This window comes from Leucopleurus acutus (assembly GCF_964270905.1).
Source record: "Leucopleurus acutus genome assembly, chromosome: 1".
In the NCBI taxonomy this organism is placed as follows: domain Eukaryota; kingdom Metazoa; phylum Chordata; class Mammalia; order Artiodactyla; family Delphinidae; genus Leucopleurus; species Leucopleurus acutus.
Genome location: NC_139142.1, coordinates 149,685,698 through 149,701,389, shown reverse-complemented (window position 1 = coordinate 149,701,389; position 15,692 = coordinate 149,685,698). Strand labels below are relative to the sequence as shown.

Below are 15,692 nucleotides of genomic sequence, written 5' to 3'. Positions count from 1 at the left end.
TCCCTCCCTACCACCCCCCTCCTCTCGCCCCTTCCCTCTCCCCACTCCTCATTTCTCCACGCAAGCCAGGTCTTGCTTCATCTATCAGTGCCAGATTCTAAGTGAAGGACTTTCTTTGTGGTGAGCTGTCATTTTTTCATCAAGCAGAATAATAAAGAAATTGGTGGCTGACACATTGATTATTTAACTGTTTTTCCCCAAATATCTGTGAAGAATTTTTAGCGCACATTGAGGAAGTGATATTTTTATTCTAAGTTCCTATTTTCCAGATGGAATCTGCTTCTCTAAATATGTATAGAAAGTTGGAAGGTGCTGGTCTGTCTCAAGAAACTCACTCATTCCTTCCCGTCACTAGTGGCTTCCCTCTTATACCATATGTGCTTAATTTGCATTAGAGCTACAGTTCTATGGGCTCACTGTCATTCACTGTAAAAACAAAGATGCACAGGCCAAGTGCTCTGTGTGTGGTGTGTGTGTGTGAGAGAGACTCTGCACAGGTTACAAGGCAGAGTCCTTCTTCATGGAATGTTCCTGCTGTGGGTGGGAGACAGAAAAGCAAGTGCCTTTTAGATGGACGGGCTGAGCTCAGATCTCTCTAATGTGTACATGCTATTATTTTAGGTCTCCGAATTCAATCCTTTGACGTTCACCAGCGTAATCGAGTGTGAGAAGCCCAACAACGACCTGACTAGGTTTCGTGGGTGCATGTGAGTATCAGACCTCTGCCTGGGCTTCCCCTTCTGTTTGACAGACTACATGTACACATGCGGTCGACCCTTGAGCCACACGGGTTGGGGGATGCCAACCCCCACCCAGCTGAAAATTCACATGGTCAGTGTCAATGGGGGGATTGGTTCCGGGACCTGCCAGGGATACCAGAATCCATGGATGCCCAAGCTCCATAGTCTGCCCTCTGGATGTGCGGTTCTGCATCCATGGATTCAGCCAATCTCGGATGGTGTAGTACTGTGTTTATTGAAAAAACCTGTGAATAAATGGAACTGCGCAGCTCAAACCCGTGTTGTTCAATGGTCCACTTTGTATAGTGTAGTACAGTACTATATATATATATTCTTTGCCACTTGGTGCAGCCTTTGAGGAATGTTGCCCTGCACCTGAGCTCATGGGGCTGCTTGGTAAGAGCCTGTCAGCAGTAGAAGTTTGTCAGATCCCCTTCCTCTAGCAGCCAGAGAAGGTGGGGACGTGGGAAACAAGGTTGACTACATGTGGCCCCATAAATGTAAGCACAGGCCCCAGGCAGGAGGAGCCTGCCTGGAAGTTCATTCCTTCGTTCATGCACTCAGCCATTGAACAAGTATTTGCTGAGTACCTACTGTGTGCTAGGCTCTTTTCAAGGCTCTGGGGATAACACAGTGAACTGAATAGAAAAGAAAATTCTGCCTTCATGTTTATTTCACTCTAGTTAGAGAGACAGTAAACAAAATAAGAAGTCCTAGAACGTGTTAACTTGTCCAGCTCCTTGCTCCAAAACAGAGAGACAAGAAAGGTAGATGAATGACATTGGATTGGCCTTGTTGGTCCTTGTTGAAGCTGGGCTGGGGGTACATGGGAAGTATGGACTGGTATCTCTGCTTCTGTGAATAGTTGGAAATTACCGTAATCGTGTTAATAGTTGTGCACGACTTGGCTGGGCAGTGTGGGGAAAAGGGAGGAGGGAGAGAACAGGGTGTAGCGTGGAGTTGTGGAGCTGCCTGCTGGGGGCAGTGGGGGTGCCCCCCACAGAGGGAGCCAGCTGTGTGGGCATGAGCCTGGGGGCCACAGGTGTGACCTGGAGAATTGGGGCCTCCCACGGCTGTCCGGCTCTGAGGGCCAGCTGACCAGGATGCTGCTTAGCGGTCCAGGTGCAGCATGGGTGCCTAGGACACACAGGTAACACAGGCGCTCTGCTCCTGGAGGGGCTCCACTGCTGAGAGTTTTTGGTGTGAGGTCAAGTCTTCTGCTTTGCTGACATGTCCAGCAATGTTTCCTTTGCCCAGCACGCGGCAGGCTTCCCATCATGTTGCGGGGCAGGGGGAGAGTCAGTGAATGAAAAGTGTGAACAGCGAAGGGCCAGATACTGCCTGTCACCTGCTGAAATTGCGGATACTTGTCTGAGGATCGACTAGAACTTGAAAGTGTTAGATCACCCCTTAAAGGAACCAGTTAAAGGAGAGTAAAAACTCATTAGAAAAATACTAAAATGTCATCTGTAAAATTTGGGGGAAGATACTCAGCCGTCCGTCCGAAACCGGTCTGCTGTGGGTTTCTCAGCCCCTGTGGCCCCCCTGGGCTTCACACACGTGGCACGGTCCTCTGCACCACCCCAAATCTCCCGGGTCAGGCGGGCAGAACAGAGCAGATGCTGGATCCACAGACCCTGAAATGACTACTGTGAAGGAGGTGGAGGCAGCCTCTAGGGAGAATGTTCTGTGGACATTCTTGCTGATGGGGTAATTTTTTGGTGCCAACTCTCCCAAAGGAAAAAGCTAGACCTCCTTCTCCTGACTATACCCTGGCCTGTGCTCTCCTGCTCTGTGGGGCCTCTGGAGCCCTGTTCTCAGACCACTCCTCACACTCTTGTTGCCTGCCCAAGACTTGGATTAGCGCTGCAGGGGGTTTAGCCCCAAGTCAGCAGCTCTTGGTCCTGCCCTTGGGAGCTACCTCTGTGTTAAACAAGGGTATTGACCAAGTCTGGCTTAGTGCTGAGGCTGGCAGACTCTGGAGCCCACGCTTTCCAGCAAGATAGCTCTGGCGAACTACTGAACATTACTCATCTGTATAATGGGGAGAATCCAGGAGCCCCTTGTGTCATGGGTGCAAAGCTTTGTCAATTTAATACATGGAAAGCTTTCAGAAGGGTGGGTGCTTAATAAACATTGGCCACTATTATGGTCATTGCTGCTGTTGTTAACATTTCTTTGACTATATTACTATATAGTAATATATTATTACTATCATACTATAGAGCAGGGAGAGAGACAGGTCAGGAGGGAGGCAAAGGCGAGAACTCAAATGTTCCCTGGGGAGGGGGATACAGTGGAAGAGGAGGCTGGGAGGATGGTTTGTCTACTATGTATGGATCATGGGGAGCTATAGGTGGAGGAGAGTTGGGGTTTGGGATTCACTGCATTTGAGGAGCTGGCGAGTGCATTCGGTGGAGTGACAGAAAAAAATCTATGTGATAGGAATTCAGGAGAGTAGGCGCTAAAGACACAGGTTTGGGGAACCTCTGTCTAGAGGTTGTGTTTGAGGACGGAGAGACACCAGACCAACATGGGACAGAAGGCAAGAGAGAAAAGGAATGAAGACAAAGCAATCCCAACAGGCAGGAGCAGGATCCCTTGGGAATGTGGTTCCAAAGGCAATGCCCAGTGGAGGAGGCCCAGAGGGACATTTAGGAAGGAGGTCTGCCAGATACTGGACTCCACAGGAACCTGGGAAAGGGGAGGGCCGCACTGTCGGAGTAGAGCCCAGATTATAGGAGATGGAAGAGGAATTGTACTTTCAACCACTCTTTCTAGAAATGTGGCTTGAAAAGGAGGGACAGGGCCAGAGATGAAAACCTCCAAAAAAGAAGAAGGACACTTGTTAGGAAAAGAGAAGATAACAGAAGGCCAGGCTGGAGATCTCCGTGGGGACCTCCATGCGAAGGGATTCAGTGATCCGGGAAAGGGGTGTCCCTTGGCCCCTCGCCCACCTGCAGCCCCTGCATTGCCTCCAAGCTGGCCCTCAGCTGACTTGGTGCCCCAGCTGCCTCTTTCTTGGGAAGATGGCCTCAAGTGGATAGCATTGTGCCTATGGCCGGCTAGGCTGACTTGGCCGCTCAGAGAGATGCTGCCAGCAAGTGTTCCCAGCATGCATCCCTCTCGCTGGCACGTTGCCCAAGAAAGGCAAGAAGGGCAATTCTCCCCAGGTGAAACCTCTTCCCGCTCTGGTTCAACCTTGTCATGCTTTCTCTTACTTTTCCCAGCAAGCCATCCTGCCCTGAGGCTCATGCTATAGAGCCCGGCCAGTTCAGGCCTCTGCGTGCCTAAACCTCCATGCGTTTGTGACTTGCTCTCTCTAGGTGATATTTGGGATTTGCTACAAGAATGTCAGGGTGCAGACAGGCCCCTCCCCCAGCTAGGCCTGTCCAGCCAGGAGCTCTGGAGGTTGGGTGTTGGTGGCAGTGTGTTAAAAGCTCTTCCCTCCGTGACTCGGGCTGAAGTCTCCAGGAAGAGTGCTGAGGGGAGGAGAGGGAAGGGCAGGTGAGCAGAGCCTCTGGGAGGGGCCTGGTCACCCCAGGTCCTGAGTCCTGCCTCCAGGCAGAAGGAAGGGAGGAGTCCCCAGCCCCGCTACTGGTCCTGATGCTCAGGGGTGGGGCTAACCTGGGTGGTAGAGCTGAGATTTAGACCCAGGGGGTAGACCAGCTGCTGAGCCAGTTCCCTGGTTTGCTGGCTCTCACTGTCTGCTCCTGGTGGCTTTCCTTCAGCCTAAACTCAGCTGCCGCCCTGTAGCCTCACTCACACTGGAGAACCCAGGACTACAGGCCACTGGACAGGCCATCAGATTTCACTCTTATTTGGACCAGTCCATCCAAACTGGAAACCTTAGCTGTTTGCAGCTGGAGAACTAAGCTTGCTTGGGGTCGTACCAAGAAGTCCCAAGCCTTAGGAAAGTTATCCTGTGTTTCTGAGCCCCGGCTTCCTCCTAATTCTGGAGAGAACAGTGGCTGACATTGAATGGAGTGAAAGACACAATGTGAATCAGAGCACTTCGTGCAAGAGGGTGGTGTCAGCCATGGTGTGTGGTCCCATTGGTGTGAAATGTCCACAGTAAGAATATCTTGAGAGGCAAAAAGTGGATTCGTGGTTTGCCACGGTTGGGGGGTGGGATGGGAATGGGGAGTGACTGCCAGTGGGTACAGGGTTTCTTTCTGATGAAAACATTCTCAGATTAGCTGGTGGGGAGCACTGCACAAGGCTGTGAATATAAAAAACCCTGAACTGTACACCTTAAATGGGTGAGTTGCATGGTATATGAAATATAGCTCAAACTGTTAAAATAAGAGTGTCAAGTGCATCATTATTCAAGTGCACTTTAATGCCCCCTAGTTTTTAATGCAATCCCTGTAGTTAAGCACTTATGAAATCCTCAGAGACAGGAGCTGGAAATAACATTGTTCCCCACCTCTTCAGCTGCCCTGGGCCCTGGCAGCCCAGAGAGCCGCTGTGGATGGGGGCTCTGGCTGCTCAGGGCACCCTGCTTAGCTCGCTCAGCAACTCCAGGGCAGGACGATGTGGGCTTTGAAGCCACCAGTCAATCAAACATTTTCACTTACTCCTAAAGAATAAATAAAGCAAAGAGGTTGGTTGGTTTCATCATCTGATGTGAAATTCCATTTCCAGCTATAAAGCCAGGCTCCATTTCTTATCCTAAGTCCTCCGTGGAGCGGGTTCTGGGGTCCCTCCCCGTGGGCCACATAGCCTGCTTGACCACATGAGGCTTCAGGACACTGGCTGCCATCCAGAGCCCAGGGTGTGCTTGTTGGGGCCTAACCCCTCCCCCATCCCGGCAGATGGCATGCTCCAAGACTGTGGTCACCCCAGGACACCCTGGCAGTTCCCCCAGCCCCCCAGCCCAGCATCTGGATGGAGCTCTGTGTGGGTTTATATCCAAAATGTCCTCACTCCCAAGGACCAGGCTTTGAGACGGATTGTAACTGCATCAGCCAGACTCTAAAATCAGAATATTTTCATTTTACCTTAGCACCTTTAACTGATATTTACATCTCAAGAAAATCTAACATTGGCACAAAACACAGTCGGGTCATTTCTGTACTTACATAGATAAACAGAAACCTGAGCAACTATTATTTTAAGGAAAATGATGCCTAGGACTCGGCAGTAGAGAAGGGGTTATCTCTCCTTCCATCCTCTCTACCTGTGTCAGTCGGATCCCTTCTGGAAACAGATCAGATGCTCAAATTTGAATGTGTGGGGCTATTAGCCAAGGGTCCATTTCTGCAGGAGGGGCTAGGGCTTAAGGCAGCCACAAGGGTTAGGAGCAGCTGAGCTGTGGTCACCGTGAGGCCCAGTGGTCCCGGGGGGGTGAGGGGAGTGGCCCCTGGGGACTCATGTCCAGGGGCCGCCTGGGAGGCTCACCACCTTGGTTGAGGGACACAACCAACCCAGCACTCTCTCCTAGGAGGAGCCGAGACACGCTCCCATCCTCCCTCGCCTCTGTCCACGCCTCTGGTTTCCTTCCGACATCCCTGTGGGCTGGACCACCCCAAAGCTAAGGGCCAGGCAGCCTCAGCATTTGCCAGGGACTGGGGTGGGCATGGGGTGCAGGATGGAAGAATATGCGAGGAGCCCGTCTTTACAAGCAGAGAGAGGGAAGCACAAAATACCGCAGAGTCTCCTGGCTGTGGGGTCTGGGGAGCTTAGTGTTAGCAAAGCATCTTCCTGAGGGCTGTAAAATGTGAGCCCAGGGTAGCAGGCCAAGCTCCCCAAGGCAGGACGCACTGGGCCAACAGGCAGTGTGGGTAGCAGGACGTGCAGCATGGGTGGCCGGGGCCGAGAGCCTGCACAGGATGGGCCCGCCCAAGGCGCTGAGTGGCCGTGTGTGCTAGAGGAAGTCAGAGATCCTGCAGGATGCTCCCAGGAGAACTCAGCGCTCAAACCTGCACCCTGAAACATCGGTCGGTGCCTGGGTGAGAAATGGACAGGAAGGGCCAAGGCTGGTGGCACCAAGCCACAAGGGGTGCATCGAAGGCTGCAGTAGGGAAATTTGGAAGCCTGAATTAGGGCAGTGATGCACAGAGAGTGTGAGAAGAAGGTGGATTAAAGAAATAGCCAGTGAGTAGCGGATTCAAGATGGCGGAGGAGTAGGAGGATGTGGAGTTCATCTCTCTCCACAGATGCGTCAGGAATACACCTATAGATGCAACAGTTTTCACAGAACACCTGCGGAGAACTAGCAGAAGACCTTGGACACCAGAAAGGACTATAAAGGTCCCTGCATAACTGTGTAGGACAGAAAAAAAGAAGGGAGAAGGAGGAGGAGAGGAAGCTGGATGGGACCTGCATCCCAGGGTGGGGGAGCTGAAGCAGAGGAGAGATTCCCGAATTCGGAGAAACCCCCACTCAAACGGGGAAGCCCCCTCTCTGACGGGGAATTCGATTGGGGCAGAAGGGATGCATTTGAGGCTGTTGGAAGAGGGTGAAGTGGCCAATCTGTGGCAGACGGGACATAGTGAGAAATAGACAGTCTGTACATCCGTTCACGGGTGTGCAGGGGGGCTGGGAGCTGGTGTGTGGGGATTGGAGAACAGACCCAGAGCGAGAACTCCTGTTGGCTGTGGGGCGATGGACTGAAGGGATGGAATGGAGGAAAACCACAGCAGGAAATGCCTACGGAGGAAGACCGGACTGCCATGGAAACAGGGCACTTCTGCTGAGTCACACGCAGGGGCAGGAGCCACTGTTGTAGCCTCTCTCTCCCCACACGACAGAGCCTGCCGACGACAATAAAAGAAGCACACTCAGAGCTGGTCCTCACGTGCCTGTAGCTGGGCACCAGAAAAAGCCCTCACTACGGCCATATCTCTTGCACCCGTGGCTGCTGGCTTTTTTGTGCATTTGGCGCTGCCAAGGCTCTGCGATCCAAGTAGTCATACCACCTCTTTGCCTGGTCCTCACAGGGACTGACCCAAGAGCTCAAAGGCAGCCTCAGGACTGGACTACTGTGGGTGGACCTCACACAGAGGTGGGGATAAAACCAAAGCTGAACCCCAGGGACAGGATGGCTAAGGAAAAAGGTCAAAAATCTTTCTATCAGCTGTACAAGCTGAAGATTAAATCCCCACGATCAGCTAGGTAGTCCCTGCGTCTGTAGAATACCTGAGTAGGCAATGAATGAGTGTTCCCACAAATGAAAACGGTCTAGCTCTGGCAGCTGTGGACTTTGGGGACAGCACATGCAGGAATCAGGCCAGATCAGAGTCTGAGTGGTCCCCAGAGCACCCACAGCAGGTCCAGAGACCAGCCCAGAGGCAGAGGAGAGGCTCTTGGGGAGGCAGAGGTGGGCTGTGGTTCATGGTGTGTTCAAGGACACTTACAGCGGAGACCCCAGGGAAACATAATTATTATTATTAATTCTATTTGTTTTGATTCATTCTGTTGTTGATTCTAGCTTTTGTTGTTGGGGGGGGTGTTTGTTTTTTTTTTTTCTTTCTCTTTTTGTTTGGTGGTGGTGTTTTAGTTTTTTTTGGTTTCTTGGGATCTGCATGTTTTATAACGTTTATTTTTTTATTTAGTTTTACTTTGCTTTTCTTTGGTTCTGTGTTCTTTTCCCTTATTTTTTCTTCTTTTTCTTTAATATATTTTTTTCTTTCTTTTTTAAAAATATATTTCCATTTCTACTTTGCTTTTCTGTTGTCCTGTGATTTTTCCTTTTTTATTTTATTTTATCCTATTTTTTTAATCCTATTTTTTAAAATCATTTTAATCAGTTTGTTCTGTTTCCTTGCTTTTTTCTTCAGTAGGCACATTGCTTTGGTTTTGTTTTTAGGTTATGTGTTTCTGTTGGTTCTAATCCTAATTGTTTGATTTCGTTTTTGAGTTCTTCTATTTGTCTGGTTATTCTCTTGCTTTTTGTTTTATTTGGCTCTGTTTTTGTTTTTTTCACATATGTGTTTCCTTGTCTCTGTTTTTGTTTGATTGATTTTGTTTTTACCATTTCTCTGGGGTTTTGTTTGTCATTTTTTAAATATATTTTCTATTTTCTTTTTTTAAAATTTCTGTTTCTATGTTGCCTTTCTTTTGTTCTTTCTCCTTTCTCTTTTTCTCTTTTTTTTTTTATCACTTTCGTTGGTTTGTTTCTTTGCTTCATTCTTCCGTTGTCACTCTGCTTTGATTTTGTTTTTTGGTTTTGTTTTTTTGTCAGCTTTCTTCTTAATTGGTGGATTTCATTCTTGGGTTCTTTTGTTTGTCTGGTTGTTCTCTTGCTTTTTGATTTATATGGTTCTGTTTTTGTTTCTTTTGTGTGTGTTTCCTTGTTTCTGTTTTTTTTATTTTACTTTTTACCATTTGGGGTTTTGTTAGTCTTTTTTTTTCTTTTTTGATCACCTTTATTGCTGGGATGAGCAACTTGTGGGGTTTGGTCCCTTGACCAGAAATCAGGCCTGAGACTCTGGTGGGGGGAGCACCAAGTCCAGGATGCTGGACCACTAAAGAATTCCCAGCCCCAGGGAAGACTAATCACCGAGAGCTCTCCTGGAGGCCTCTATCTGAATCCAGACCCGGCTCCACCCAACAGCCAGCAGCTCCCAGTGCAGGATGCCTCACACAAAACAACAAACAAGACAGGAACACAAACCCACCTATTAGCACACAGACTACCTGAAGTCATGCTAAGGTCACAGACACTCTGAAACACACCACCTGACACAGCCCTGCTCATCAGAGGAAAATGACTCAGCTCCACCAACCAGAATGTAAGCACCAACCCCTCCCATCAGGAAGCCTACACAAGACACTGGACCAATGCCACCAATGGGGGCAGAGAACAGAAGCAAGAGGAACTATGACCCTGCAGCCTAGGCAAAGGAGAGGATCAAATACTGTAAATTAGACAAAATGAGAAGACAGAGAAATATCTTACAGGCAAAGGAGAAGATAAAAGCCCACAAGACCAAATAAATGAAGAGGAAATAGGCAAACTACCTGAAAAAGAATTCAGAGTAATGATACTAAAGATGATCCAAAATCTTGGAAATAGAGAAAATACAAGAAACGTTTAACAAGGACCTAGAAGAACTAAAGATCAAACAAACAGTAATGAACAACACAATAATCGGAATTTAAAATACGTAGAAGGAATCTATAGCAGAATAATTGAGGCAGAAGAACGGATAAGTGAGCTGGAAGACAGAGAGTGGAAATAACTGTTGCAGAGCCGAATAAAGAAAAAAGAATGAAAAAAATGGAGGACAGTCTCAGAGACCTCTGGGACAACATTAAGCGCACCAACATTCAAATTATAGGCATCCCAGAAGAAGAAGAAAAAAGAAACGGGCTGAGAAAATGTTTAAGGAGATTGTAGTTGAAAACGTCCCCCAAATGGGAAAGGAAACAGTCAATCAAGTCCAGGAAGCGGAGAGAGTCCCATACAGGATAAACCCAAGGAGAAACATGCCAAGACATATATTAATCAAACTAACAAAAGTTAAACACAAATAAAATTATTAAAAACAGCAAGGGAAAAGCAAAAAATAACATAAAGGGAATCTGCATAAGGTTAACAGCTGATCTTTCAGCAGAAACTCTACAGGCCAGAAGAGAGTGGCACAATACATTTAAGTGATGAAAGGGAAAAACGTACATCAAGATTACTCTACCCAGCAAGGATCTCATTCAGATTTGATGGAGAAATCAAAGCTTTACAGACAAGCAAAAGTTAAGAGAATTCAGCACCACCAAACCAGCTTTATAGTGAATGCTAAAGGAACTTCTCTAGGCAGGAAACACAAGAGAAGGAAAAGACTTACAAAAACAAACCCCAAACAATTAAGAAAATGGTAATAGGAACATACATATCAATAATTACCTTAAATGTAAATGGATTAAATGCCCCAACCAAAAGACACAGACTGGCTGAATGGATACAAAAACAAGACCTGTATATATGCTGTCTACAAGAGACCCACTTCAGACCTAGGAACACATACGGACTGAAAGTGAAGAGATGGAAAAAGATACTCCATGAAAATGGAAATCAAAAGAAAGATGGAGTAGCAATACTCATATAAGAAAAAATAGACTTTAAAATAAAGACTATTACAAGACACAAGGAAGGAAACTATATAATGATCAAGGGGTCAATCCAGAAGATATAACATTTGTAAATATCTATGCACCCAACATAGGAGCACCTCAACATAAGGCAAATGCTAACAGCCATAAAAGGGGAAATTAACAATAACACAATAATAGTAGGTGACTTTAACACCCCACTTACACCAATGGACAAATCATGCAAACAGAAAATAAATAAGGAAACATAAGCTTTAAATGACACATTAGACTAGATGGACTGAATTGATATTTATGGGACATTGCATCCAGAAACAACAGAATATGCTTTCTACTCAAGTGCACATGGAACATTCTCCAGGATAAATCACATCCTGGATCACAAATCAAGCCTCAGTAAACTTAAGAAAACTGAAATCATATCAAGTATCTTTCCCAGCCACAATGCTATGAGACTAGATATCAATTACAAGAAAAAAACTGTAAAAAGTACAAACACATGGAGGCTAAACAATATGGTACTAAATAACCAAGAGATCCCTGAAGAAATCAAAGAGGAAATCAAAAATACCTAGAAACAAATGACAATGAAAACACGACCCAAAATCTATGGGGTGCAGCAAAAGCAGTTCTAAGAAGGAAGTTTATAGCAATATAATTCTACCTCAAGAAACAAGAAACATCTCAAATAAACAACCTAACCTTATACCTAAAGAAATTAGAAAAAGAAGAACAAAAAAACCCCAAAGTTAGCACAAGGAAAGAAATCAAAAAGATCAGATGAGAAATAAATGAAAAAGAAATGAGGGAAACAATAGCAAATATCAATAAAACTAAACGCTGGTTCTTTGAGAAGGTAAAGAAAATCAATAAACCATTAGCCAGACTCATCAGGAAAAAAAAGGAGAAGACTCAAATCAAAAGAATTAGAAATGAAAAAGAAGTTACACCTGACACTGCAGAAATACAAAGGATCATGAGAGACTACTACAGGCAACTATATGTCAATAAAATGGACAACCTGGAAGAAATGGACAGATTCTTAGAAAGGCACAACTTGCCAAGACTGAACCAGGAAGAAATAGAAAACGTAAACAGACCAATCACAAGCACTGAAATTGAAACTGTGATTGAAACTCTTCCAACAAACAAAAGCCCAGGGCCCGATGGCTTCACAGGAGAATTCTATCAAACATTTAGAGAAGAGTTAACACTATCCTTCTCAAACTATTACAATATAGCAGAGGGAGGGACACTCCCAAACTCATTCTATGAGACCACCATCACCCTGATAACAAAACTAGACAAACATGTCAAAAAAAAGAAAATTACAGGCCAATATCACTGATGAACATCTTCAACAAAATACTAGCAAACAGAATCCAACAGTATATTAAAAGGATCATACACCATGATCAAGTAGTGTTTATCCCAGGAATGCAAGGATTGTTCAATATATGCAAATCAATCAATGTGATGCACCATATTAACAAACTGAAAGATAAAAACCATGTGATCATCTCAATAGATGCAGAAAAAGCTTTTCACAAAATTCAATACCCATTAATGATAAAAACTCTCCAGAAGGTGGGCATAGAGGGAACCTACCTCAGCATAATAAAGGCCATATACAGCAAACCCACAGCCAACATCATTCTCAATGGTGAAAAACTGAAAGTATTTCCTCTAAGATCAGGAACAAGACAAGGATGTCCACTTTCACCACTATTATTCAACATAGTTTTGGAAGTTTTACCCACAGCAATCAGAGAAGAAAAAGAAATAAAAGGAATCCAAATCAGAAAAGAAGTAAAACTGTCACTGTTTGCAGATGACATGATACTATACATAGAGAATCCTAAAGATGCTACTAGAGCTAATCAATGAATTTGGTAAAGTAGCAGGATACAAAATTAATGCACAGAAATCTCTTGCATTCCTCTATAATAATAATGAAAAATCTGAAAGTGAAATTAAGAAAACACTCCTATTTACCATTGCAACAAAAAGAATAAAATATCTAGGAATAAACCTACCTAAGGAGGCAAAAGACCTGTATGCAGAAAATTATAAGACACTGATGAAGGAAATTAAAGATGATACAAATAGATGGAGAGATATACCATGTTCTTGGATTGGAAGAATCAACATTGTGAAAATGACTCTACTACCCAAAGCAATCTACAGATTCAATGCAATCCCTATCAAACTACCACTGGCATTTTTCACAGAACTAGAACAAGCAATTTTACAATTTGTATGGAAACACAAAAGACCCTGAATAGCCAAAGCAATCTTGAGAAAGCAAAACTGAGCTGCAGGGATCAGGCTCCCAGACTTCAGACTATATTACAAAGCTACAGTAATCAAGACAGTATGGTACTGGCACAAAAACAGAAATATAGATCAATGGAACAGGATAGAGAGCCCAGAGATAAACCCATACACATATGGTCACCATATCTTTGACAAAAGAGGCAAGAATATACAATGGAGAAAAGATAGCCTCTTCAATAAGTGATGCCAGGAAAACTGGACAGCTACATGTAAAAGAGTGAAATTAGAACACTTCCTAACACCATACGCAAAAATAGACTCAAAATGGATTAAAGACCTAAATGTAAGGCCAGACACTATAAAACTCTTTGAAGAAAACATAGGCACAACACTCTATGACATAAATCACAGCAAGACCTTTTTTGACCCACCTCCTAGAGTAATGGAAATAAAATAAAAAATAAGCAATGGGACCTAATGAAACTTAAAAGCTTTTGCACAGCAAAGGAAACCATAAACAAGATAAAAAGACAACCCCTAGAAAAGGAGACAATATTTGCAAATGAAGCAACTGACAAAAGATTAATCTCCAAAATATAAAAGCAGCTCATGCAGGTCATTATCAAAATAACAAACATCCCAATGCAAAAATGGGTGGCAGATCTAAACAGACATTTCTCCAAAGAAGACATACAAATTGCCAACAAACACATGAAAAGATGCTCAACATCACTAATCATTAGAAAAATGAAAATCAAAACTACAAAGAGGTATCACCAGTCAGAATGGCCATTATCAAAAAATCTACAAACAATAAATGCTGGAGAGGGTGTGGAGGAAAGGGAACCCTTCTGCACTGCTGGTGGGAATGCAAATTGATACAGTCACTATGGAGAACAGTATGGAGGTTCCTTAAACTGAAAATAGAACTACCATATGACCCAGCAATCCCACTACTCGGTATATTCCCTGAGAAAACCATAATTCAAAAAGAATCATGTACCACAATATTCATTGCAGCTGTGTTTACAATAGTCAGGACATGGAAGCAACCTAAGTGTCCATCGACAGATGAATGGATAAAGAAGATGTTACACATATATACAATGGAATATTACTCAGCCCTAAAAAGGAACGGAATTGAGTTATTTGTAATGACATGGATGGACTTAGAGTGTCATACAGAGAGAAGTAAGTCGGAAAGTGAAAAAGAAATCCCGGATGCTAATGCACAGATATGGAATATAAAAAACGGTACTGATGAGCCTAGTGCCAGGGCAGGAATAAAGACGTAGATGTGGAGAATGGTCTTGAGGGCATGGAGGGGAAGGGGAAGCTGAGACAAAGTGAGAGAGTAGCATTGACATATATACACTACCAAATATAAATGGCTAGTGGGAAGCTGCTGCATAGCACGGGGAGATCAGCTCGATGCTTTGTGATGAGCTAGAGGGGTTGGATAGGGAGGGTGGGAAGGAGGCTCAACAGGGAGGGGATATGGGGATATATGTATCCATATAGCTTATTCACTTTGTTGTACAGTAGAAACTAATACAACATTGTAAAGCAAATGTACTCCAATAAATATACTAAAAAATAAAAAGGAATAGCTAGCGAAGGGGGCAAAATCGAAAACTGATGTCTGTGTGGATATAAAAATAATGAGGGGAGTCAACAATGGCAGCAAGGGTGCTGGTCCATGTGTGACCAGTCAGTGGTGGAGCTTCGGCCAGCAATGGAGCAGAGAAGAGACCCAGGTCTGGGTGCTAGAGATGATGTGACCTAGGGAGGGGCGGCTGCAGGTTGCTGTCCAAGGTCCCCCTTCTCTTGCATCACAACCATGGCACCTTGCACCTGTGTCTGGACAGATGGTTGATTCTCCCCAGCACCTCCGAGTGCTGGGACTTAGAAGGACAGAACTGACATGCAAGCCCATCAGGAGGCACAGCCTCTCTTGAGAAAGAACAGCCAGGCAGGAGTTTATTAGCTGAGCCCTGTCACGTCCTGCATGTGGTATTTCCCAGGGCACTTTTGGACAGTTTCTATTTAGAAGAGATTGTTTGGATGAGTCAAACAATGGGGACTTGAACTAAAGGAGCTCTTGTACGTGGCTCAGATTAAATGTTAAGGGATGTATCCGTTTGCTTGGGCTGACACAGACCCCGCAGCTTAAACAACAGAAATGCATTGTCTCACAGTTCTGGAGGGTGGAAGCAAGATCCAGGTGTCAGCAGGACTGGTGTCTCCTGAGGCCCCTCTCCTTAGCTTGCAGACAGCCACCTTCTCCCTGTGCCCTCACATCATCTTAACCTCTGTGCTTGTCCATCTCTGTGTCCAAATCTTTTCTAACAGAGACAGCAGTCATATGGGGTTAGGGCCCATCCATATGACCTTATTTTAACTTAATTACCTCTTTAAAGACCTAACTCCAAATGCAGTCACATTCTGAGATACGGGGGTTAGGACATCAACATATGAATTCTAGGGGAGACACATGTCAAGCCATAAGACAGAGGTAGGTGCTGAGGGCAGTGTGATGGGCTCATATTCTCTTGCACGTCTTCCTGGAGTCAAGCCTCATGCCTGCTGGGTCCTGGGCCTATTCGCCCTTGGCAGGGA

At 45.2% G+C, this 15,692-nt stretch overlaps 1 protein-coding gene across 1 annotated transcript in view; it reads left to right on the top strand.

The window, feature by feature from the left end:
- Positions 1–15,692, top strand: part of ATP10A (ATPase phospholipid transporting 10A (putative)) — a gene marked incomplete at both ends in the record, with an annotated part of 163,426 nt that overhangs the window by 113,531 nt on the left and 34,203 nt on the right. The window contains one exon of the mRNA XM_082850624.1: positions 622–707. Coding sequence (XP_082706750.1) covers positions 622–707 — 86 coding nt within the window. The remainder of the gene's footprint in view (positions 1–621; positions 708–15,692) is intronic.